Consider the following 26,162-nt stretch of genomic DNA (forward strand, 5'->3'; position numbering starts at 1 on the left):
ACCTGCACAGACCAGTAATGGATTTGGCACTTTGGGGAAAAACAAATAAGGCAAAATAATATTGCTGATGTCGAGCTATTCTATTTAGAAGGGGGGCGGGGTGGGGAGTGGGGAGGGACATACAACTCCAGTTAACTTTGCTTTGCAGGCATCATGCCACTTAATCGACTTGCCTATGAACAAGACACCTATCCTTTACAGGTGTTTGGTCGGATTCTCCTTAGCTATGTGTGTGCATTAGAGCACAGAGCAATTATTTCATGCAACGGATTGAGGAAAAGTGAGAAGCCCATCATTATCTATCAAGTATTTCACGTTTCCAGAGCCTCTTAGAATATTGTTAATTATCTCACAAGAAAAAATTTTAAAGTGGAGGGGGGTGGAGAAAATGGCAAAGAAAGGAAAAGAAACGAATGAAAAGGTTAAGCGTGAACTGGTTTTGTGCCTTGACGATGAAAATAAAAACTAGCCATTCGTTACAGTAAATTAACACTATATACAGTCATTTTCACAGGCTTTGTTCCACTAAAATTATTAACATCCCTACCATCCATCCATCCATCCACTCGGGGATAAGAAAGGACGCGCTGGGTGGGTCCGGGTTCTAGAGTCAACATCCTACGGTTAATGGGGAGGCCGAGACTTGGAGGGTCGGAATCGCTGCTGCCTGACAGGACTGCCCAGGTCTCCTAAAGGTGAAGAGTTTCATTACAAGAAAGAGAAGGAGAGGGTGAGAAAAAGACGAGAGGGAGGAGGCTTGTTAGGAGTGTAACTTCACAGAAGAAGAGTTAGGAGGAAAACCAAAAGGTTTACAGCAAAGTTGAAGGTCGGTGTGCTAACTGCAGAAACTGCTGTGCAAAAAAAGGTTAAAATCGCACTCGGAGACCTGTACTTATTCGTCGCAGACGGTATTCGAGGGCCAAGTGAAATGAGGGGGTGCGCGAGGTGGGGCGTGGGGAGGAGGAGCTGGGGAGAGCTTCGAGGGGCTGGCTGGGGGTGGGAGGCGGGAGGGGGCCGGGCCGCGGCGGGGCGCGGGGCCGGGCGGGCAGGGCCGGCCTAGCTGTGCGAGTAGAAGCCGTAGTAGCCGCCTATGTCCTTGGCGCAGTTCTTCTCGCAGTCCCGCTGGGCCAGCACCTCGCTCTTGAGCGGCGACGAGCTCTCGGACACCGGCGTGTCGGCGGGTGAGATCCGCCTCCGCTTGGCCTGCTCGTAAATCCCCGAGTCGCTCGAGTCGATGGACTTGATGGAGGAGGGCGTCTCGATCCAGCTGGAGTCGGACAGGTCCTTGGGCTTGGCGTCCTCGGCGGCGCCGGGCGGCAGCGGCGAGCGCTCGGCAGCCAGGCCCTCGGCCTCCTCGCCCAAATAGGGGTTGGCACCCGCCATGCGGGCGGCGGCCGCGGCGCTGTTGGGCCAGCAGGGCAGCACCGAGCCCGACTTGGCGCCGCAGTACTGCGGGGGGCTGCGCGCGCCCCAGCCGGACGGGTCGGCGTAGTAGCCGAGCGGACGGCCGGTGCAGCCCGCCGCCTGCAGCGGCAGCGCTTTCACGCCCGCGGCCGCGTACGAGAGCAGCGTGGCCGCGTTGCCCGCGAAGTCCGTGGCTGTGTCGTAGGCCGAAGCGGCGAAGTCCAGCCGGTTGTTGGCCGGTGTCACAAACCAGCGCTGCGGCGACGGCGCGCCCGGGTCCTCGGCCTGCTGCGGCGACAGCAGCCCGTTGGTGTGCGGCACACTGCGGTCCGTGCCCGGCCCGGGGCCCGCGCCCGCACCGGGGTGGAAGCGGGCCTTGGCGTAGTTGCTCACGAACTGGTCCTGCAGGAAAGAACCGGCCATAGCGTAGCGGGCCCCGGGCACAATCTGCGAGCGCGGGGAGTCGTTGGGCGAGGGGGTCAGGCGGTCCATGTCGCAGCCAGTGTAGATCCTGCGAGGGAAGGAGAGAGAGAGAGAACCGAGGGGTGGCCGAGAGGTCCCCTCGGGAGGCAGAAGGGAAGGTCACCTCCACTTGTGGCCCACCCCCACACTGTCCGTCTGTAACTTGCCGTCCAGGATGGAGAGAGACGAAAGGTCACAGACCTGCGTCCTCCCCAAAACAAAATAAATCGTGAAATTGTAGAGGGATCAATGTACTTATACAGGAACCTAAGCAAAATGCAGACCAAGAGGAAGTCTTCCCTCTCCCTCGCTCTCTCTCACCGACTGCACGGGGGATCAGAGAGCAGAGCACAGCAGGGGATACTCATCCCACTTCTCCAATGTATTTATAAACATGAGGGCAGATTCGCCCAGGGACTACGGTGTTACTTGCCCTGTGGGCCTTTCCTGTGTAGTGAGAGTTACTGCGCAAAATTTCTAAACAAGATATCCATTTCTTCACTCTTTTAAGAACACTTTCTTCCATTTGACACACACTCGGGCTGTCCAGGTAGTAATCATGGAAGCCTGGCCTTCACCAGTCTTCTGAGACTTGAAGACTTGCTGCTGGAAGCCTCTACTGTACTTGCTGTCCATTGTTTCCCCCAGGTGATCCTTTACCCCCCACCTCTACCAATACTAACAAGAATTACTACTTAGAGACAAAGTCATCAATCAATACAATTCTTTTACAGAGAAAAGGTGCACTTTTTTTTTTTTTTAAGTAAGCTCTACACCCAAGGTAGGTCTTGAACTCAGGACCCTGAGATCAAGAGTCACATGCTCTACTGACTGAGCCAGCCAGGAGCTCCAAGAAAACGTGTTTTTTACTCTGATCTCTCCCTAGCTTTTGACCTTTATTGGTAAAAAACAAACAAACAAACAAACAAACAACAACAACAAAAAAACCACAACAACAAAAAACACCAAAAAACACCTAAGGGGCAAACTCTTAACAGTGGTTACCGACCTCCTCTAAGCAATCTCCCACTAATAATAGCTAACCGTTACACAACTTGACTATGTGCCAGGCACCATTATCTAGGGCTGTACAGATAGTAATTTAGTTGACCATCACAACAATCCTCCCAGTTAGGTAGCATTATTATCCCACTTTACAGATGAGAAAACTGAGGCAAAGGGAAGTTAAATAATTGCCCACAGACAGAAAGTGTGTTCCTGGGAATCACCTTAGGTAAAATAATGAAAGATTCACTGTAGGCCCTGGGCCTAGAAAATCCCATTAGAATTGAGGGAGAACCAGAGATTGGATCAAGATTGGTAGAAGTGTTTTCTCCTACACATAGACACATGTCTCCCTTTCTATTTAGCTCACACATAAATGTTTTAATCTTTGATCAACACGCTGTTTTGAGAGAGAGCCTCAGTTTTGTCAGACCTTAATCCCTTGGGGAGGAGATTCCCTGGTGAGTGGCCAAGCAATCCTCTAGTCCCCCCTGAACCCTCATTGCTCTCCCTGTTTCTCCAAAAGTGAGCCATGTCCAAAAATTCAACATAAAAGGGGAAAGGGTGGGTGTCATAAGCCATTCTGCTCTCCCCTACCCCCTAAAAACCTGTCCGTTTGTATAGATTAAGACATTTTTATGAAAAATACACAGTTTAAGAATCAAAAGGAAGTGACTTTTCCAACAGAAGTCAGCCAGAGGAGGGCAGATGAGGGTAATGTTGCTGCTGATCAAGTCCATTCTGCTCACTCTACAAAATTTCCCTCCTGAAATTTAATCCCAGGTTCAAATAAGAGAAGCAGAGGAAGGCAGGAAGGGAACGTAACCAGCAAGGTGCAAATATCTTCTGTTTACCACCACAATATTTTAAGAAGAAAAAAGCAGCCTGCAAAAGATACAGTTTAGATGCCCATCCAGGTCCCAACCCACATGGGATTACCGAACTGATTTGTGCAAAATAAAATGCTTTGGAACAGATGTTCACAACAGAATTAAAAGCTCAAAATCTACAAGACCCCCTAGTACAGAGACCAATATCTCTGGTCTCCTGGGCCACACACTTTTCACAGTGCCGGGTCCACATTTTTAGGTTGTGAGGACTAGAGTAGCTGAGTTTTTATTCTAGGGAATCATCTTGACAAGGCTTGCTTCCTCAGAACTACTTTTGGGGGAGGCACATGACAGATATAGACAGAAATATCAATGACTCTCCTTTCAATTTGTTATAAAAATACCAGGAGGGAAGTTTGCAATCTACCTGGAGATGGAATAGAAGCAGCCACTTGTCTAATTCTCCACAAATTTCATCTATTGCTGGTCAAAGAGAACTTCAAGTTTGTAGCTCTATCCCAGGCACTTAATGCAAGCCATGAAATTCAAAATTTATGTACCCCTCTCTTTTGTGGCCAGAAAAGAGTGGGGGATTCCTATAATCCAGATTTAGATTTTGATATATATATATATTTTTTTTTCTATATAACAGTATTTGAACTCTTGGGCACTGTATCTGAACTCTGAGCAAGAATGCAAGAACAAACCCAGAAAGCACTAAGTTTACATCTACCGTTGCCCCCAGAGAACAGCATTTTGATAGAAAAGAAATGGAGATAGGTAAGGGAAGCCTGGAGAAAAGGGTACCAACACATTTAATTAAAACACGCCTAGATGCAAAGGATAAAAGGAAATATTTTTCTTTTGAAGCTTATAAATAACATACAGCAACAGCACCTGGGTCCTTCCCAAAGCCTTAAATAACTGCAACAGTGGCTCTGCTCATGACCTTGCCTATGGTGGGTGCACATTTTTATTCAGTCCATAGTAAACTTGCACAGGAAAAGCTATTACACAAAACTTGAAAACGGGTAAATAAAAGCCACATATGCCAAGGAGACTGTAACAACTGCCAGAGCCACATGCACTTTCCGGCAGGATCGGGCGGTTTCAGACACAGACAATCTGAGCTGAGCACCTGCAGCGCCACATACAGCTCGTGCACCCGGGAACCAGGGCAGCTCCCCCAGCCAGCCAGCCCCAGAGGCCCGCCACCAACTTTGTAACCCATAAGAAAGACAGAAATAAGTGGAGGAAATCTTTGACCAAAACTACAGAAGTACCAAGCCAGAAGGTCAGCAGAGAGAAGGGGAGCCCATGAAAAGGAAAGGGAAAACCTTAAAGACACCTTGTCTTCACACACTCCAGCTTCCAAAAGCCTTGTACACGACCATCCACCTTTGACCTAAAGCCCAATTCCACAACTACTTGAGAAGGAAGGTGCAAGATTACTTACGTGTCATAATTATCCCGAAATCCTTTTGCAAAGGGGTTGTGATCTATTTTCAATTGTGTAATCTGGATAAGACAAAAAAAAAAAAAAAAGATGAATAAGATCTCACCTTCTATACAGGTGGATTAGGTGTTTGCAAATAAATCACCACTTTTTTTTACAGGGGCTTAAGGCCTGCAATTTCATTAAGTAGCCAGGTTTCCCTACCCAAAGATTTCGAGGGAATGAATGGAAAGGAGAAAAGAGAGAGCATCATGAAAGTTATGAGGAACATGTTTAAGTTAATGATGCCTAACACTAAAGCTTTGCTTTCAACTAGCTCTCCTATGTGTTCTAAGTCACTTCAAATGCACATTTTAAAAATGCTCGTTATAAAAAGACAAAAATCTTTAAGGGGCATTTGAATTCATCACCAAACGTTGCCTATTTTAAACATTTCACCACATTTTTAAAAGTTGGTCATTTCTAATTCATAACCCCAAGAACTCCCAGCTGCATCTTAAAACCAGCTTTAAATTAAAATAAATGCATATTTTCATTTCTGATACTTTCATTTAAGTTTAAAAAAAAAAAACCCACCATCACTCCTAGCAGTGAAATCAACAGAAGTAAAATAAGTTTTCGTGAACTTACAAATTCTGAAGTTCAAGTGCTAAAAAAAAACTCATTCCAAGGCTTCCGGGAATTTGATTTATTGTACTTTCCAGATATGTGAATGTGTCTGTTCTTTTGCTCCCCCCAAAAGTGATGTTTTTATTTCGGATGCTTTAATTTTTTGTTTAAGATAATGCCAAAGCTTGCCAAGAATAAAATGCAGGGGAAAGTCTGCTTGTTTCCTAAAGGCAAGAAGGACTCGAAAGGAAAAGCGAGAAGGGAAGGAAGGAAGGAAGGAAGGAAGGAAGGAAAGAAGGAAGGGAGGAGATTTAAACCTGTTCTAGTTTGAGAACTGACTTAAAATTCCCAAGAGAAGAGGCCCTAGAAATCCTGGGCCCCTCAAAGGTGGCCCGTGTGGCCCGCGATGGAGACGAACAAGAAGCGTTTTCCCACCGGCAAGGGATTCAGGGAAGGCGCCCGGCAGGCCCCTAGCCCTCCGCCCTAAAGGCGCCGCGGAGCCAGCTGTTGCTGCTGTTAGCGCGAGCGGGGCACCGCCGGGGACGCGGGCCGCTGCCGGGGGAAGCGGGAGCCGCCCGCCGTGCGCCCAGCCCCCAGGCCTGCTTACATCGGTGTTCTGGTAGGCGGTGACGGCGATGAACTGAGTCTCGGGGAAAGTGAACGTCTGCACGCGGCCGGGCTGGCTGGTGTCCTCCGTGCCGTCCTCGTTCACTTCCACCACATGCAGGCGGGGCTGGTACTTATGCAAGGACTGTAAAACCACCATCTGTCCGGCGGGGAGAAAAGGGAGCGCGGGGCGGCGCGTTAGCGCGGTCAACGTGCGCGGGGCTGGGGCCGCGGGCCGCGCGGGGTCTGGCTGGAGCCCGCCGCCCCGGCTACCTGACCGCGGGACTCCCCTGGCTGGTGACTGGCTGGCTGGGGCAAGACCAGCCCTCGTTCCTCCGGGAGCCTAGAGCACCGGAGCACGGGAGGAAAACCGAACCCGACTGCCTGATCCTCGGGTCCTCCCCGATCCGCCTAGCCCTCCTTTTAGGAGGAACAAAGATTTTTGCAACAAGCAGGTCCTGTGGGGGTTCCTTCTCAAAATCAATCAAGTATTTGGACAGTACTAGGGAAGGCCGGGAACTCGGGAATTAGGCAGAGGGCAAGAGCAACTTTATAGGAGGATAGAAATAGAATTTTTAAAAAGGCTTTTTAATGAAGCAAAGAAACATATGCCCAGTTTCTCATGCTGATTTAAACTAATGGACTGAATGTTAGTGAGGGACATGTGTGGGAGAGAAGGAAAGAGAAAGAGAGAGAGAGAGAGAAGAGAGGAGCGTTTGAGCCACTGACCTGCCCATTGTTGTTTGAAGCTCCTTTGTTGTTTGTAAGTTTTAATTTTCCAAAAGAGATTTCTTGGCGCATCCAATGAGCCCCCGTGTTGGGGGAATCCGGATGCATATAGACCCGATTTCCTAGAGAAAGAAATACGTTGTTTACATATGCCCGGGGCACTGCCCAGTCCCAACTCCTCACCACGTAGGACGTGCACACACACACACACAACACACACACACACACACACCTTATACCACAGTGAGGCCCATTAGCTGGGTTTTTTTTTTAGGCCTCGCTTTCTCCTTATTAACTGGAGATGATTAAAATAGCTTTTGCATAATCCTCCCCCTTCTCGCTGCTCAGTCTGTCCCCCTATCCCCCTCGTATCCTTTTAGAAGTCATTGGCCGATCGTTTTAAAAGTCTCTCGAGCCAGTCCACAAAGGCTTTAATTAATCATTCTCACCTAAATAAGTGTCAGGAAAATGTGTTAATTGGAAGGACTTGCCTTGCACATTGGTGTCCGCTTTGCCGCAAGGAACCCATTTGCCTCCTTGAAACCTCCAGTGATTGGGATCCGCCAAAATCACATCCACAAAAATATTGTAATGAGCCGTGGGATCGAGACCAGAAATGTTAAAACTTAAAAAAGGAAACATGCGCCTATTTAAATTAAGGGGGGGGGGGAGAAAACAAGAGAAAAAAAAAAAACATAAATGTTAAAGATTAAATGCAAGAAGCGCGGCGCCAGATAGCAAAGCAAAACTTGTTCTCCCAGCGTCGATGAGCGAATGTTTGCTGGGTTAGAGAAGGGGCGGTGGGGGAGGAAAACAAGTGGGGCTGAAGTCGGGGAGACCCGCGGGCGAGCTGGCGTGGGGAGTCGGCAGGTGTCACTGCCCAGGTGGAGAGTGAGGTTGGCGACCCGCAACTCTCTACCTGTCCTCGGTTCCGGCCGTTATTGCGTCCCTCCGATTTCCCAGCCGCAGGCCGGGACTCTCCCTCTCTTTCTCCTTTCTCCCGCCCCTGACTGGCTCTCAGACCACCTCTCTAGCGCGGGAATCCCCTTACCAACCTCACCGCGGCGGTTATACCTTCCACCTTCCCTTTTTCCAAAACCAGCCAACTCCAGGGCGCACCAGAGCGCCTTCCACTCCGCTCCCGACCCCAAATCATCGCTACCGGTGCGGTCACAACCCGGCGCACTTGCCCCCCGGGCCGTGCCCGGAACAGCGACTGCCAAGAATGTAGCATTACCTTCCTTGTTTGGTGATGATCATCTCCGTTTGGTGGCGGTGAAATTTCAGCCAGAGGGGCCTGTTGCACAGGTACACCTGAGCTTTGCCGGGTACCAGTCCGGGCTGTGTGGAAGAGAACTGGTAGAAAGGGGCTCCTTGGTAGGAGTGGCTGTACTGCTGTGGGTAGGGGTAGCCGGCCGCGGGGTAGCCCTGCGGTGAGGAGTTGGACAGGAGGCTGTTGTAGGCTCCGTTGGTGATGACCGGGTGGTGGGCCATGTAGCGGCTGGGGCTGCCGATGGAGAAGGCGGGGTGCGCCGGTCCGTGCTGGCCGGGGTACGGGAACATGGCACTGGGAGCAGTGGCCGCAGACTGTGGCTGGCTGGACTGAGAGAGGAGGTAGCGATCTGCAGCAGAGCCATCGAAACTGTGACGAAGCTCAGAGACCCCGTCCAAGACAGGAGAGAGTTTACTTCTCTGGACGTCCCCTGGTGAGTCCTTGGAGTCAGGAAAATTGTCTGTATCTGACTGATTCGTCATCCCCCTGGTAATTTTTTTCAAAGGTGAACTTCTCTCCAGGTTGTCAGTGGTCGAGATAATGGGATGATCGTGCAAGACAAGCTCAGATCCGCCTGAATGTGGGTAGCTGCTGCTCACATTGAGAAATTTCTTGGAGAGCATGATAGAAGGAGAAAGGCAGTGCTCCAGCTGCATAGCTCTAGAACCTGAACACTCGCCCTCCTGTCCCTGGTTTTTAAAGTCCTATTTATCATAAACTAGAAATCCACAGACCCCCTCACTAGACAGAAAGCACTTCAACCAGCAAATGCTTCTCAAAGGTTTGATTTACTTTTTTTTTTCCCTGGGAGAAGAGATTGGCCAATTGACACTATGCAGCAATCAGAAAAGGCTCACTTTTGATCTTGCTGCTTGTGCAGCCGATGAAACGGCTCCTGCCATTGGTTAACTGCTGACAGTAATTTAATTAGATAGACATTAATTAGGATAATCACCTGGCTCCTGGTCGCGACGATCATGGCAAATTGAAGGGGATGATTTTATTGTTGGCTTGGGGGGTGGGGAATGTGTGTTGGCTTTACGTGAGCACTGTTGTGTCACCTTTAAGCTTTGTGACCACTGCTTTAGGAAGATTCAAAGATGTGCAATTTACTAAACATTTTCCTACCTTCCCCCCCCACCTCCCTCCTTTCAGCTGAGGGGCGGAGGAGGGAATTCGATGATGCTAGGAGACTTTTCGGATCTGAATGAGCCAAATATTCAGTTGAATGTAACGATTTCAAGTGCAAAGTATACAAAGCGCGAGCCGGTGGCCTCTTCTCGCCCTGTAAAAGTTCCAGAGTCTGTCTTTTCCAGTTAATACAGAAGCACATAACACCTGAGCCAGTCCTTTGTGAGAAGGTCCTGCGTGTCCTCGACGAACCGCCCCCCCTCCCGCACACCTTTTTAACTACATACATAAATAAATAAATCACTGCCGCTGAGAGCCACAGCGATGAAAGTGAGGGGGAGGGGGAGAAGTGGGGGCGAAAAGCAGCCACTCACCCACCCATCCACCCACCTCGGGAAGGTTCGGTTTCTTGCTCGAGCACAGAAACAGTGACAATCTATGATCACCTTTTTAAGTTTTGAAATAATCATAAGCTGTCGGGCTGAAGTGCCTTAATGTATTTGCAGTGATGTTTACGAGGTCTTTACTAAATATTTTATCAGCGAGCTTGGTTGCAGATTATCTGAAGAGCATCTAACTGGGGGCAGGCGCCATACACGCGCGTCCCACTGCACTTCCTTCTCTCTGAGGTACTGGCTTGGCGACAAGGTTCAAAAGCCTCGCCAGGAACAGAGAGGGCCGAGTCCTCGCGCAAATGGGTTCGCTGGAAGCGCTGATCTGGGGAGACAGAGTGGAAGTGGTGTCAACGCAGTGATCGATGCTGAAAACTGGTCGTGTGTGTGTGTGTGTGTGTGTGTGTGTGTGTGTGTGTGTGCAATGTTTATATAATCTGAAGGGGAGAGGGAAAAAAGAAACATGCCAGTAAGTTTAAAATGAGGAAGAACTTACGGAGGAATAGAGAAAATAACCAATTTAAAAGAATGTTGGCACGAATGAATAGCACGAGGCCCAAAGCGACCCTGGGATGTCGGAAGAAATCTCCCAGCACTGGCTCTCCAGAGGAACCCAGCCCTGCGCCCGGACCAGAGGGCCAAGAACAGCAGCGGCTTTACCCGGCCCAAGTTCCTTCCCGTGGCCCGACACCCGCCAGCCTGCCCTCCTGAGGCTTTCCACGGGGCGCGGAGCCGCGCGGGAAGAAGGAGGAGGCGCGCGGCGGGAGCTGAGCTCGGCCCCGCGGGCTGGCGGACGGGCGGGCGGGTCCCGCGCCGAGCACCTCTAGGGCTGGCAGCCTGAGCGGCCATCCCCGAGCCCGGCGGCCCACCCGGCTCTGGTGCATTGTCTAACGTCCCCGAGCGGCCTGAGCGTAGGCTGCCCAGCTCCCCGGCGGCCCCGAGGGGGAGCCGCCGCCCGGGAGACGCAGGGGAGCGTGGGGAGAGCCGCGCGTGGCGCGGACGCCGGGGGCGCACACTCTTCCAGTGCCGGAGGCACGGCCCCGGCACCTCCGACCCGTGCTGCCGAAGTCTTCGAGAAGAGCGTCAGCCCTCCTCGGGCCTCGGCACTTCCCTGATGGAGAGCGGCGCTGAGGACACTGGGTGGGTCCCGGGCTTGGGCAGAGAGGGGTTAACCAGACCGACTTCCGCCTAGGCGGGCGCGATTTTAGAGCGCTGCCTCGGTGGGCCGAGCGGTCAGCGCGGAGCCCAGCCCGAGCCCCCGAGGCGGGCTGGGCGCCTTGGCTGCAGAGGGCACCAGCTGTGGCCTCCAGCAGGGCGCCGCGAGCAAGGCCCAGGGCGGACGGCCCTGGGCTGGACAAGTTGATGACCAGATGTCCCAGACTCAAGCCGAGACAGCTTTCTGATAGAAAAATACAGCCAGACCCATTTTTTTTTTTTCCTTTCGGAAGCAAATCTCAGCTCCTGGCCATGAAGCTTCATAAACAAGCAGGGCCTTGGTGTTGAGGCATCGGGTTGCGGGGGAGGAGACAGTGGCTATGACACTTTTTGACACTTGGTTTTTCTGTCCTTCCCTTTACCTTCCACCACCATTTCTCCCCGAGGTTTTTGCCCAATTTTGGTTACTCTGGTTTTTCTCATTTCTTCGATCATTAACTTCTTTGTTCCTGAGCGCCTCTCTGTCCACTGCTTCCAAGATTACCCCCCTCCTTTTTCAGTGGGGTACAAAGCCTTAAGTATGTAGCAAAAAGGCGAGACTGCACCTGGGCTCCTTTCGAGGCTCATTCCTTTTGGGCTCATTCCCGGCACCCTGACTTGGCTTTTTCTTTTTTAAAGAATGGAGAATGATGAAATGTTAAAGTATAGAAGAGGGATAGAAAAGGGATAAATTCCTCAGTTTTTTTAAGGAACTGGAATAGGAGATTAATGTGCATTCTGACTTTATCAGTACTAAATTCAGTGATTCCTCACTACAGGCTATGCCTTGAACTTACATATGTTCAAAAAGGAAAACTCTAGACTTTCTTCAAAATCAGCACACCTGCTCTTGAGCCATACTTGTGTGCACCAAGTATGTGCAGACTTGAAAGTGCATACGAACCATGCCAGGATTCTTGATTCAGGTCTGTATATATAATGTATATTCTGTATATATAATGAGCTCCCAGAAGACCCAGGGGCTCCTGGTCCAGGAAAATCACTGAATTGTTGAGGCTGGAGCTTCCAATGTCCCCATGTCAGTCTGAGAGGAAAACAGGGACAGCTCAATGCTAGAGGCAAGCAGTTTGGGTTCTTGTGCTGCTTTAACACTGCATAATAGATGGGTAAAGATGCTCACATAAGCACACACACACACACACCTTATTGAGCCTGTGATTAAATAAGTCATTTCAATGCCTAACTGGACCTGAGCCACCAGGCTGCTGCTGAAATAGCTGCACATTCCAGGACAAAAGTGTTCATTGAGACTCAGGGCATCCTCATTTCAATCCATTTCAAATCTCAAAAGAAAATGCAGGGTTTTGCTAGGAGGGATCTGATAAGGTTTTGAAATTGGGAATGTCTCTAACATGAACCAAGTAGGAGAAAGTGGTACTGGCCGTGGGAAGTCCAAGGTGAGGTGATCAAATGAGAGCAAAAGGCAGGCACTGTGTAAACCTTCTCAGGAGACATTTTCAGGAGAGTAAAATGAAAAACAAACAAAAAACTATTTTCAAATGGAATGTTGAGAATAGCCCTTGAATTATTGAGGCCTTCTTCTAGGGGCATACATACTGTATGAAAAAAAAAATCCTGACTAGCTCTAATGAACAGTATCTGCGAAACAAATCATAGATAGAACCCTATTTATGTAAAGGGAAAAACCATGTATCCAAAAAGTCTGCACACAAGATTAAATTAGGCAAAAGGAAAACTTCTGCTAACTTCCACTTATATTTTAATTGTAAATGGTTAGCTGTTGTAATTTCAACAATTAAATTATTGATACATGTTACATGTCCTACATAAAACATACTATATGTAAAAGAAAAAGCCACAGGACAAGCAAATGCTCAGAATACCTCTTATTCCACCAAAAAAGTCTATGAAACACAGTGGGAATTTAAGCCATTTCTACTTTTAGTTTCTGGTAACTGTTCATTAGGCAACCAATAAGAGCCTAGAATTGTTCAAGTAGGACAGTAATGTGGTGTACCACGACATTCCTACCACTTCTAGTAGAGGTTAAGTCTAAATTCCAAGCCCCCAAGTAAAACCCTCTTTTTAATGAAGCCTCAGAAACAAACATTTTTACCATATTTTCACAAAGGGTACAGACAAGAATGAAATCTGTCTCCATATGTTTTCCCATACTCTTTGGTGTACCCAGTATGGTGCTGTGCCATGAGGATTAATGGGGCAGTTATTTATGTAAATTAGGTTAGAAACAGGTTGAGGGGTAAGGTCATCTATAAAACCTGCCATTAGTCACATTTTTGTCTTTATCAGAAAACTGAGTATTTTTAATTCGGAAAAGATGAGAGAAAGCAGAATTATTTATGTGTTCATATTAAACTCACGTTATGGTGACTTTTCTCATTTTGCTTTCAAGATTATATACCTTCTATTGCTGTCTTAGCTAAAAGTCTAATGGGAGTCGCAGCCGGCCACTCCCAGATAATCTCAACACTGTTGGTAGAATGTACTCTTTAAGAAAATGAAAAAGTCTAAATTAACACTGTCACCTTTTTCTTCTTAAATGTACTCCTCTGGAACCCTGAAAAGTATAATACATTAAGAAACTGAATATACAATATTAATTTGTGACAGATACTTCAAATAAAATATGTCAACATTTTTTTCTGGGTTACTCTCTAATGGGGCAGCAACTCCTTAATGGCAATCATTTTACATTTGTCAAGTTTTGTTATCACATTGATGTTTTATGTATTATAAGATCTTAAATTGCAAAGAGAAACATATCTTTGTGTGAGATTTCTAGAGCACTGTCAAATGTTACTCTGTCAATTCCACCCAGTGCCAAAAAACCTCAGGAGACATAGATTGTAAATGTATTTTATTTTGTAAGCAACAATCAAAATATATTTGTGTTACTGTTTTCTTCAAATATTAAATGGGATCTTAACAAAATTTGTCCACTTTGATGTATTCTTATACAACTTTGGAATCTGCAAAGACCCTGACTAAAGAAACAGAAGTAATTGCACAACTGAGACTGAAGGTGTTACAGTGCTGCAAATGATGCCAGATGTCTTACATTGAACCAAACACACCTTCAGAGGTCCCTTGATTTTGAGCATTAGGAACAATAGAGGAATATACGCTGAAAAGTATCACTAATAGCCTTTTGCATTGTTTTATTTAAATACGACAGTATCCAACATAGCTGCTAAACACTGGACGATATTTGAAGTCATAAGTACATCCACATGTTCCTCCAAATGACGTTTGGGGTCCTAAATAAAAAAAAAAAAAAAATGGGGAAAGAAAAAGAAAAAAGAACGATGTTACTGATAGAACAGTTACTTAAAGTAGCTGATGAAACTGGTAAAGAAAGCCAAACCTAAATTTATATATATATGTACAATTTAACTTTCCTAATATATCGCTACATTCTTAGGATTTCTAAATTAATTAAAAAATTAAGTACCTGATAAAATAATAAAATTTACCACGAAAGACTGATTTACACAATCAATGCTATGACTCTGTACCAGAAATTACAAAGAGTAACAAGGAATTCTATAAAGCTGCAGCATCTGATTTTTCAAAAACCAAAGTTTAAGCATTTATATGTGTGCATAAGCCCAAGTATGTGTGCGTATTTTGTGTCTTTCATATTTATTGACCGAGTGGGCTCTTTACTCAAAGCAGACATACCAATAGGTAAGAGTTGAATGTGAATTCTCATTACTTCCTCTGTAATTTTAATTTAAATTTAATTCATGTATAATTTTTAGTATTTCAGGAAAGGTGCTTTAAATGATTCAGGAAATATTCTTGGATCAAAAGTCAATGTTAGTTTAAACATTTAAATACAATTTGGATCAATTCTACATTGTTAAGAATATATATTTTATACACTTATTTTGAAAAAAAAACTATCATAGTAAAGTATATAGGTATAGTCTTTTAACTGAAACCTAATTAAATCCATATATAAAATGTCTTAGTTAAAAATGAGGCTTAAAATAACATTATAATAAATGAAGTCAAATTAAAATGCTTAATTTATATTCATGTCTAAGGCTGAGCTGAATGAAATCTATCAGCTAAATATGAAAGCTTTAAAATAATATATATGTGTGTGTGTGTGTATATACATATATATATATATTGCACACATTAAAAAAACTCTCAATTAAAGCATTATTTTCGTTTGGGTATTGCTAAAATACCCAAGACTCCTAACTTTAAACAAATGTTCATCACTGGAATTATTTCTTGGCTGTTCTTTCCTAAATTACAATTTCAATATATGCTTGATTTCCTTAAACAACCCAGGGATGCAACATGATACAAATAATTTTAAGTAACTAGACCACATATTAAATTTTCTTTATTTCAGAAATACACCTTAGGACATTTTAGTGAAAGTGACTTTTTGAAAGCCCGGGAGGAGAAAAAGATAGTGATCTGATTCCATTCTAGACAGGTTTGCTTTTGCCATGCGATAGGTTAAACCAGTGAAATACTGTATTTTGAAAAATGATTCTGATCATTATTCAACTTTGCCCATTACATATTTTTCAGCTTTGCCTTTAATTTAGACCTTTTACTTGTTGCTAACTGTTACCACAATCTACATCGTAGCTTCAGATTCATTTAGTCAAAAAATCCTAAATTCTCTAAAGTGTAAGGCTCCAAGCTGGTGATCTAATAATAAATATGAGACTACAATAAATAGTGGGAAAAGACAACGAGAGTAACTGTATCACACAGGATGCGAGATTAAGATGAACTATACTTCATTTTGTTTTGGGAGAGTTCTTGTTGTTTTTAAATTATAATATTCAGACTGCAGTTGAGATTTAATTTCCCTGATTATGATATTTAAGTCAGACCTTTGCCCCTCCTGCTTTGTTGGAGTAACTGGTTTTGTAGTGAATTGGTAACACACTTCCCTCAGTTATCTACATTACTTCTTGTGGCAGCTGGGTGATTCTTAGAGATTTCCCATCCAAGAATGGTCCTGGCCCAAACCTACATAGCTTGTGAGATGTGATGGGATCAGAGCATATGGTAGGATGGCTGAAAGCAAAGACAGCTTAGTGTCTTGCATCTGAAATATCAAGATTCTGCCAACATCAGCAATATGATAACCATGTTCCATGAAATGAAAAAAAATGTAATCAACATTCTTTAAAAAACAGTTTAATTAATCTGTAGATTCTTTTAATTGGTTGGTGTGTTCCCCCAACCCTCAGAAGCTAGGAACTAAAATATAGATTTCATCTTGGAAAAGTGAAAGAGCAAATACTTAAAACCCTTCTTCACTCACTATACTCCAATGGGGCTCTAAGCCTTCTCAGGAACATTACCTACATATTGAAGCCTAGAAATTGACAAACTGTATCACTTAAAAAACGGTTACATATGAAATAAATCTACCATTCTATTATTCACTGATGATGTTATTTCCAGTAAAAATAATACTTGAAAAATTAATATAACTCAGGACCTAAGTTTCCTAATTTATTTCTAGTAAATTATTTTCACTAAAGATAGTATCTCACAGGTATATTTGTGACTTCACTATATATGGCAAAGAGAATTTGACATCAAGTAATTCAGTGACCTTTAAAATTAGCATCGTATTTACATGACAGAAGAAAAATGTAGAGTGAACAGACAGGAAAAAAAATCATGCAGGCCCTAAAACAGTTTTAACTCTACAAGAGCATGTTATTATGCGACTGCATAACCTATTACGGTATACCTCACCTGCTTGCCAACATTCTTTATTGCCAGCTGTTCAGGTGTCATCTTATCTTCTTCTTCTACAGCCTGTGAACGAAACACAAAGGACAGAGTTTCAAATTCTAAATTTACTTTTCCCACTGTAGAATATTCAAAGACAATGGTGACCATAATTTTCATTCACAGAATCTTTGATTCAAGTGACTTATTAAACAAAAACGTGATTTTGCTACTCTTTAGAATAACCTTCAATTGTAGTAAAAACGACTACCACCATCATTTTGAAAACAGACTTAAGAAATATGTAAAAGACACTGAATATGTTAAACTGGACCACCAAATGATAGTATTAACTCTCTGGAAGCTGTTACAGAATTCTTTGAGGGATGGCTAAACCAGAGGACAGAAGCCCCCGAGGCAGCTGTTTATGGCACCATGATGGCTAACTAGTCCTATTCTGTCTTCTTTCCCTTTTCCTACTCCCGTCACACCTCTGCCCCAACTTCCCATTTCTTTGCCTCCTTTTTCTTGTCAACTGAATCTTTATATACCCAGTATCTATTTAACTACCAGTATCTCTTCAGATCAAAGGAGCTGCTGGCTTTTTTTAAATGTTTATTTATTTATTTATTTTTGAGAGAGAGAGACAGAGAGAGAGAGAGAGAGAGAGAGAGAGTCAGAGAGAGAGGAGACACAGAACGTGAGAGAGAGAGGGGCAGAGAGAGAGGAAGACACAGAATCCGAAGCAGGCTCCAGGCTCTGAGCTGTCAGCACAGAGCCCGATGTGGGGCTTGAACTCATGAACGGTGAGATCATGACCTGAACTGAAGTCGGATGCTCAACTGACTGAGTCATCCAGACGCCCCAAGGAGCTGCTCACTTTTGATCCACTTAACAAATCATATAGTTTTCTCCCTTCACAACTCTACACATTTAAAATCTCTAAAAGTAGTACATGTATTCAGAAAAAAAATCTCACTTCTCCATGACTGATCTTTAGTAATCATGAAGAAACAGAGTAATGTGAAGTTTTCAGCATGAAAAACGTACTTGAATTAAAATCCAAATCAAGTAAAAATGAAATCAACCAAAATATACATAAACCATTTTCTAGTATTATCAGTTAGCTACAGACACTTAGGTGCATGACCACAAATTTTCTAGCAAGTAATTATGAAAAATTACAGAATTCAGATTAGCTACCATCACTGTCACCCTCTCTCAACAATAGCACCACCATAAAACCTCTTTATTGAGAAGGAACCTCCTTAAGAGTTTGGGTATGTTTCTGTCTGAAGCCAGGACTCTATATCAGGTGAACTCCTTGTCTTTAGTGCCTGATAAACGGAAAACAAAGAAAACTGAAGGGTCGCCAACCTTAAGAAATAACACCACAGCACTTACCACAAAGATGGTTACAAAAGAGGGTGAGATGGTGGGGGTAGAAAGCAGGAAACCAAAATCCCAGTGAGGGTTAGATTTGGATACTCTAAACTTAATAATCTTGCAGCTGCCAAATTTCTTCATGTGTGAACAATGAACATGTAGGAAATGCAATCATCAGACATTTCCCATAAACTGGGAAGTTTGGCTGCATTTCACACCTTCTTAATAGTTTTGTAAACAGAGAACTTGAAAATGAGCAAAGATGGCAAGTGTCTAATTTTATAAATGGACAAACTATCTAGAGAATTTTCCCCAGTAGAACCTGCCTAAAGAGAAAAGATGGTGAATAAGTACTGTATCTAGTGATTATTAGAGGATACTTATTTACAACACATTATCAAGAAAATACATTTATGACTCATAAAACTGAAAGAAGGAAAAATAAAAGTTAATAACACTCCAAATCTAGAATTCCCTAGATAGAGAGTATGTTCATTTTCAGAGTCAGATGTCACTCCTATTATTCTCAGCTAGTTAAAAAAGTATTACCTAAGTGGGAAATTGCTTCCCCGCTATCCCAATGATTTACATATATAGAAACAAAGACAACACATAAAAAAGTTTCTTTTCCTCAATTACTTTGACAAATCCTGACACTATACCTTACCTACTTGAAAACATTATTGATGAATGGAACAATTCACTTAAGTTGTATTCTGCATTCATTCAGTGTTAGCTGCTCCATGCACATGTCGAAAACAGTACAGTATTGGAAGGAGGTAAGAGTTTTGGAATTTGGCTCAAAATACCAGTCAATGTACAAAATAGTTATTACAAAGTATTATGGAGTATCACAAATATCAAAGATGGCGGGTACGCAAAGATGAAAGTCAAAAAGCATTTTTTCACTTTTTCTCTTCACTGGTCCTTTTCTAAAAATGTTAAACAGAACATAAAAAGTTCTAACTTAATTTTTAAAATCTTTTACATCATTTAACCACTTTACCAATTAGTTTTTCCATTTCCAATAATTAAAAGAGAGAGTTCACAAACTCTTTGAGAAGTGCAGATGGTAAAAAGTACTCCCAGCCATAGATGCCATCTGGAAAATGAGGAGCAGCTGTAGATTTAGGCATATACTAAGGTTGCAAACCCCCATGACAAAGAATAAGCACATCTCTTTCATTCTAAGATACACCAGATCAGACCAGATCATCACATCAAAACCTTGAATGTTTTCTCCACTTACCTAAGTTACCTAGATCTCTTCTGCCATCTGGGCATGACCAGTTTGTCTTCATTCATAGTTCTAATCTGGCTAGTCACCAGGAAAAATTAAGAAATGGTAGCAGCAGAAACAAATGAAATTCAGGCACAGGCAGTGTCCTCACTAGGGGAACTTCTGTGTTTATGGCAACTTCTGTGATTTGGCATCAAATTTTGCTTTTGCATTCATGCTCTTCGGTTTACTCAACCAACAAAAAAGCACTGAAAATGTTTGTGGCTATTCACACTAGAAACGTTTTTAACAGTTTATCAACAAAGACCCCCAGATGGCTATCCCATCATGCACGGTCTGCACAGTTCTAAGAAATTCCTAGAATTTGGTCTGTTATGTTATCATAATCCCCTCAGACGTACCCCCATGTTAAACAGGCTTTTACTAAACCCATTAACTTCATTCTCCTTTTTCTGGTAATGGTCAAATTTCTTAAATGGAAAACAGGTATCTCAGATTCTACCATTTTATTTACCCTTTAAAAAATATGGACTGGATCTTTTGCACTTCATTTACACTCTTAAGGATCTCCATCAGGTAAAATCCAATGAACTCAGTTTTCTTGAACTTTCTGAACGCCTTAAAGAGCTTCTTCAATCGCTATTTTCTCTTCTAACCCTTTAACCTCTGTGTTTTTAGAACACCATGTCTCCTATTCCACTCCATACTTCTCTGGTCCTTGGGCTTCTTTTCTTCCCTTTGAAATACTTTCTTTACTCTATAACATGCCCTGATCCCATTTAATAAGCACGTGCTTTCTAAAATCACATAGATGGTAATTTTTTTCACCATCAATCTCTGCATAACTGCTAGTGAATTTCAAGGTATTGTCTTTTCCTTCTTTCTTGATTTTATATGAAGTTAATGTATTGACTATATAACTGAAAATCACATTACTGGGTTAAGGGTAAAGAACAAGTTTAAAGAAATGGCTTTTATAAAGCATACTTGAGAAAGCAAAATTAGCACACATGAAACAATTAGAAATTTGAGACAGGAGAAGAGGTGTGAGTTTGGAGAACATAAAATTGGTTTTCCTACAACTATCAGTAATTACATATTACCAGACACTTGCTTTTACAAATACTGATTTACTGACTCTTTAAAACATCCCAGTGAAGTAAGTTAATATACATTTTATATGTAAAGGAATTAGGCACTATCTCCTTGGGAGAACCATATGTTAATTCCAGCAATACTCCTATTATATAAAAAAAAAAAAAATGTATTTCTAACTCTCCTTTTGAAATAGCTTGTAACACTTTAGGTACATTCTATGCATGTCCTCGACAGCAGAATTTTCATTTACATATTCAATAATCACTACTAAGTACTCCCTCTGAATAAGATAGTTCTCTCTTCAAGGAGCTCACATTTGGGCTTTACTTGCCTGGAAATCTCAAACTGCAATGCAGTATGAAATATACAAAAATGGAATGTGCACAAAGAACAATGGGGCCACATATAGAATATAGCCAATAAGCAATGCAACTGTGACTTCAACAGTACTATCTATCTCCAAAGACCTTGAAGCAATATTCATGACAATTCAGGAAATAATTACTTTATAATGACATATCCTGGATAGTAATAAAGCCACACCCATGATTTAATAAGCAGCCTGAACAGCATAAATTCTAAAAATCTTACAGGGAATCCAATTTAAAAGTGTAACTACATGAAATAGGGATATACAATAAACATCATAGGTGTATGCATATACACCCATAACAGAAATAATATAGTTCAGCTTGTTGAAAAATTTCTATGACAGAATCTACTAGATGCCTACCCAACATGTATCCTCCCTTTCTTCTTTTGTAATACCACCCTAATTTCCTTAAAGACAGTGCTGCTCCCAGGTAAAAGACCACACTATATATATAGCCTTTCTCAAAGTAAGATGTGTCCACTTGAGTTCTACCAACGAGACTATAATCAGAAGTGCTGTTGGGTAGGGTTTACGAAAAGAACTGTGAAACGGAGCAGATTTAGCTGGGGCGCATCCCTCCCTTTTGCCCCTCCTTTTTAACCAGTTACTGGGAACTCAGATGGGATGGCTAAAGCTCTAGCAATCACCCTGAATCATGAGGATATCTAAAGGATGGAAGCCAATATGAGGAAAGTGGAGCAAAATATAGAAGGAATCTGGGTTCATGAAGACTTCAAAGTGTCATACTGGCCTTGACTTGCAAGACACCTACCTTTCTTTCTTTTTCTTTTTCTTTTTTATTAAGAGACCTACATTTCTATCTTGTTGAAACCATTGCTACTTTGAGCTAACACAATCTTAGATATAAGCAACATCTGGTTAATGCAAAAACTGAAAATAATTCAGGATTTACAGGAAGTATATCATTCCTCTACTTTCCACCTTTGAGGTGACACTGTTCATAACATAATTATATGTTGAGATAAATGTGAAATAGGTATCTTTGAAAAAGAAAAGGAAGGTAACATAGTAGGAACTTTTCAAATTGTTACACAATTCAATTTCTACACATAATAGCAGGTTGTAAATTCTTCTGTAAGTCGGTACTTGTAGAATTTATTCTTCAAAATAAACCTTAAAAGAGAACATGTTACTTTTAAGAGATATACGCATTTATAATTGAAACATAGCCCCTTTGCAAAGTTCTGTAACTCTTTACTTACCCACTAGTGATGCATTTTCCCAAATCATTTCTTAAATTTGAAAATAAAATTTTTCTTTGACTACTTAATAAGGTTGAACTTGTCTTTTCATGTTTATATGCCATTTGTCTTCAGTGAGTTTTCCAGCTGTTTTGTCCAAAATTATTGTTTTTTAAAACTACGTTATAGGGATTCTTGTGGATACTATACATTTTTTGGATGCTAGTCTTTTCTGTGTTACCAGTATAAATATTTTCTCCCAGTCTGACTCCTAACAAGCAGTCAATAAATGTTAATTTATTATTTTTGTTGCAGATAAACCATACTGTTAAGTTATCAAAACTGTAAATTACCTCATTGATATTCTTACTAGCATTAAAGTAATCTTCCCTATAATAGTATATATTCCCTATATAGTAATTTTTCCTATAATCTAGAATCAATGATGATTTCTAGCTGGAACACTACATATAAATCAGGGCACGTTCTTCAAAGCCAGATCTAATTCGGCTGGAATTTAGTTTGTACAGGACCATCAACTTTTTCAAAGCTAAATTCTCTCCAAAGACTTCTTGCTACATGTGGCAAGCTTTACAATATTGACAACAATATTTACAATACTGAATCTTCCTATGTGAAAACAAAGGAATCTGTTTTATAAATGTTTTTAGTATTATTGAAATAAGCCATATACATTTAAACATGTATTTCTTATGGTAATTCTTTCTAAGTATTTTATAAGTTTGGATACTATGAACTGACTTGCCTATTACAGTTTTCACCTGGTTTCAGCTTATGTAATTGCATGGTTACCACATACATAATTCTCTATTTTAACAGTTCTGATGGTCTTCTAGTTTAGTCTCTTAGATTACTGTTTGATTGTAAACATATCCTATCATACTTAAATAATGATAATCTGTCTTGGTCTTCCCAATATTTATTTATTATTTTGTTTTTCTTATCTTATTGCACTAGCATAAACCAACATTTTCCCAGTTAAAATAGCTACTGTAGTAAACCAAATGTAATCATATAATTACATGTTTTATATCTAATCACATAAAAAATATACCTGAATTTTCTTTCAGGTTATAGAGTAGGTACTATTTCTACCTGAAAGGTAAAGTGTCAGATCTCAGAATTCACAGGGCTACATGTTTGAAAACAAGGTAAATTTTTATGTCTCTGTTATTTTTTTCTAAGTTTTATTTAAGTGATCTCTACATCCAATGTGGGGCTCGAACTCATGACCCTGAGATCAAGAGTTTGATGCTCTACCATCTGAGCCAGCCAGGTTCCCCTCTTTATGCTACTTTTTTTTTTTTTTTTTTTTTGAGAGAGAGGGAGGGAAAGAGAGAGAGAGATTGTGTGGGTTTGTACAGGGGCGAGTGTCAGAGGGAGACAGAGTGAATCTTAAGCAAGCTCTAGGCTCAGCAAGGAGCCCACTATAGGGCTCAATCCCACGCCCCTGAAATCATGACCTGAGCCAAAATCAAGAGTTAGACGCTCATCCGACTAAGCCACCCAAGCACCCCCTATTTTATTCTTAAAATGCTCCTTTTATAATTCACTTTTCACTTGCACATTCATTTACAAATATCCAATCAAATATTATCAATATTTTAAAACCTGATACATCTTAGCATGAATAAATTAGAGGAGATTTAGAATAACAGAGTGTGGTGGTTGTAGTTCAGTAATTAGAGAAATCAATGACTAGTAATCAAGCAGAATCTTTGTGTGGAATTCAGACTTGAAACAGAAAAGTTGGGACAAAGGAATTTAATTATTTTCTAATCTTCTTTCACTTTAGGAGCTAACTGGCACCTAACAGTAATTACCTTAGTTTAAAACACCAACCAATTAAAAAGAATACTATGAAGAATTGGTAGCATGGGCATTTCTTTTTATATTTTAAGTGTTACTAAAAACTCCACCACATTCTCTTTCAATCACAGAGGGAATTACATTCTCAAATTTGGACTCCTTCATATCACAGCTTACACATTGTTTTCATTTTATAACCAAACCTTACAAGTTTTTGAGTACTACAGAGATTTTTTAAAACTGTAAAATAGGAAAAACTTCTGTGGATGGGCAGCAGTAACCATAAATAGGTTATTTCCTGGCAGTGGTACCAATATGAATTTACTTAAAACTTGCAATGTTACAGAGAAATGAAAACCATTCCTACAGTCTGCTGAATAATATTACTTAAGTCACTAATGTATAAAAGGTTAACTGTTTTAAGTATGATAAACTATTTCTTTCTCTTTAATCTTCACAGCATGAAAAACATATACTAGAAAGATAAAAAAAAATTTCCCTATAATCTAGAATCAATGATGATTTCCAGCTGGAACACTACATATAAATCAGGGCATGCTCTTCAAAGCCAGACCTAATTCTGCTGGAATTTAGTTTGTATAGGCCCATCAACTTTTTTCAAAGTTAAGTTCTCTCCAAAGACTTCTTGCTACATGCAGCAAATTTTATACACTCTCCCTTGGCTAGTATTTATTTGGTAGGTTAATGTAAAAAGAAAAATATTACTTTCTCTTTAAACTTTGAGAGAGAGCCTGTGAGCACATGAGCGAGACATGGGCAGAGAGAGGGAGAGAGAATACCAACCAGGCTCCATGATGTCAGCACAGAGCCCAATGTGTGGCTCCATCTCAGAAACCGTGAGATCATGACCTAAGCTGAAATCAAGAGTCGGATGCTTAACCGACTGAGCCACCCAAGAGCCCTGAGAAATACTACTTTTTGGTGTGACAACCAAAAAAAAATTTTAGCTGTCTCCAAAATCTTAAGCTCTAGCTCCTATCATTAAATTTTAGTCCTGTATTTCTACCTGCTTGTTTAAAATACAACTCGGGGGCACCTGGGTGGCTCAGTCGGTTGAGCGTCCTACTTCAGCTCAGGTCACGATCTCGTGGTCCGTGAGTTCGAGCCCTGCGTCGGGCTCTGGGCTGATGGCTCAGAGCCTGGAGCCTGCTTCCAATTCTGTGTCTCCCTCTCTCTCTGCCCCTCCCCCATTCATGCTCTGTCTCTCTCTGTCTCAAAAATAAATAAAAACGTCAAAAAAAAAATTTTTTTTTAAATACAACTCAATCTCCTTTCTCAATCCTTCTACTTCAAAATTGGAAAATTTTAATGGTACTAACATACTTTTAGTCACCTAGGTAGGAAACCCTGAATTCATCTCTGATTCCTCCTTCTTCTTTCACTCCATCTATCCAGGTGCCATGTTTTCTTTATTTGTCTGCTGATGCCTCTGTTCCCAATGCTACTCTGGTAAACCAAAATACCTAGTACTTTTGTTTGGGTAACAGCAAGCTCCTCCTGAACAGAACCTCCATGTCAAATCTCCTCTTCCGGCACAGCCCTTCTTCTACACTGTCGTCAAATTACATTTCTAAAATTAGGTTCTGGGATATCATACTCCTACTCAAAAATAACTCTATCCTGGGGTACCTGGGTGGCTCAGCTGGTTAAACGTCAGACTTCAGCTCAGGTCATAATCTCATGGTTCACGAGTTCAAGCCCCATGTTGGGCTCTGTGATGACAGCTCAGAACCTGGAGCCTGCTTTGGATTCTGTCTCTCTCTTTCTCTCTGTCCCTCCCCCACTTGCCCTCTGTCTCTTTCTCTCTCTCAAATATAAACAAACATTAAAAAAATTAAAAAAAAAAAAACCCAACAACTCTATCCTGGTATTCTAAATCCTGTTACTTGAATTCAATAACTTCAAAAAACTCTTCCCCACTCACCCTCATATAGTATATACTCTAGCCAAACACAGTTTCCTAAAGGTGTCTTTGCCTTTCTGTCTCCTGGTCTTCGCCTGTGATGTTTATTTTGCCTAGGGTAACATTTCTCTGTATGTCCAAATCTTATTCATGCTTTAAGGTCTAGTTCAAATGCTGTATTCTCTAAGATAGCATCCTGGGTCTCCCACAACTGAAAGCAAGAGCCTCTGAATCTCTATAGGACTTCACTATATTCTCTATGGTAGTGTCCTCTAACTTCCAACTTGAATGAGT

General features: G+C 42.2%; 2 protein-coding genes across 4 annotated transcripts in view; both read right to left on the reverse strand.

Annotated features, from left to right (window-relative positions):
- Nucleotides 1-996: 996 nt before the first annotated feature.
- Nucleotides 997-9,030, reverse strand: TBR1 (T-box brain transcription factor 1). The gene is made up of 6 exons (XM_049615590.1): nt 8,339-9,030; nt 7,593-7,747; nt 7,102-7,223; nt 6,374-6,532; nt 5,158-5,219; nt 997-1,915 (listed from the first exon to the last, which is right to left on the reverse strand). The coding sequence occupies exons 1-6, from the start codon at nt 9,028-9,030 to the stop codon at nt 1,057-1,059; spliced, it is 2,049 nt and encodes a 682-aa protein (XP_049471547.1). The 3' UTR covers nt 997-1,056.
- A 4,904-nt stretch (nt 9,031-13,934) lies between these two features.
- PSMD14 (proteasome 26S subunit, non-ATPase 14) overlaps nt 13,935-26,162 on the reverse strand; it is a 98,413-nt gene continuing 86,185 nt past the window's right edge. For all 3 annotated transcript variants that reach the window (XM_049615598.1, XM_049615599.1, XM_049615600.1), the window contains 2 exons: nt 16,840-16,902; nt 13,935-14,351 (listed from right to left, as the gene is read on the reverse strand). In XM_049615598.1, coding sequence (XP_049471555.1) covers nt 14,253-14,351; nt 16,840-16,902 — 162 coding nt within the window. In that variant the 3' untranslated portion in view covers nt 13,935-14,252. The remainder of the gene's footprint in view (nt 14,352-16,839; nt 16,903-26,162) is intronic.

The sequence above is a fragment of the Panthera uncia genome (genome assembly GCF_023721935.1).
Source record: "Panthera uncia isolate 11264 chromosome C1 unlocalized genomic scaffold, Puncia_PCG_1.0 HiC_scaffold_3, whole genome shotgun sequence".
NCBI lineage: Eukaryota > Metazoa > Chordata > Mammalia > Carnivora > Felidae > Panthera > Panthera uncia.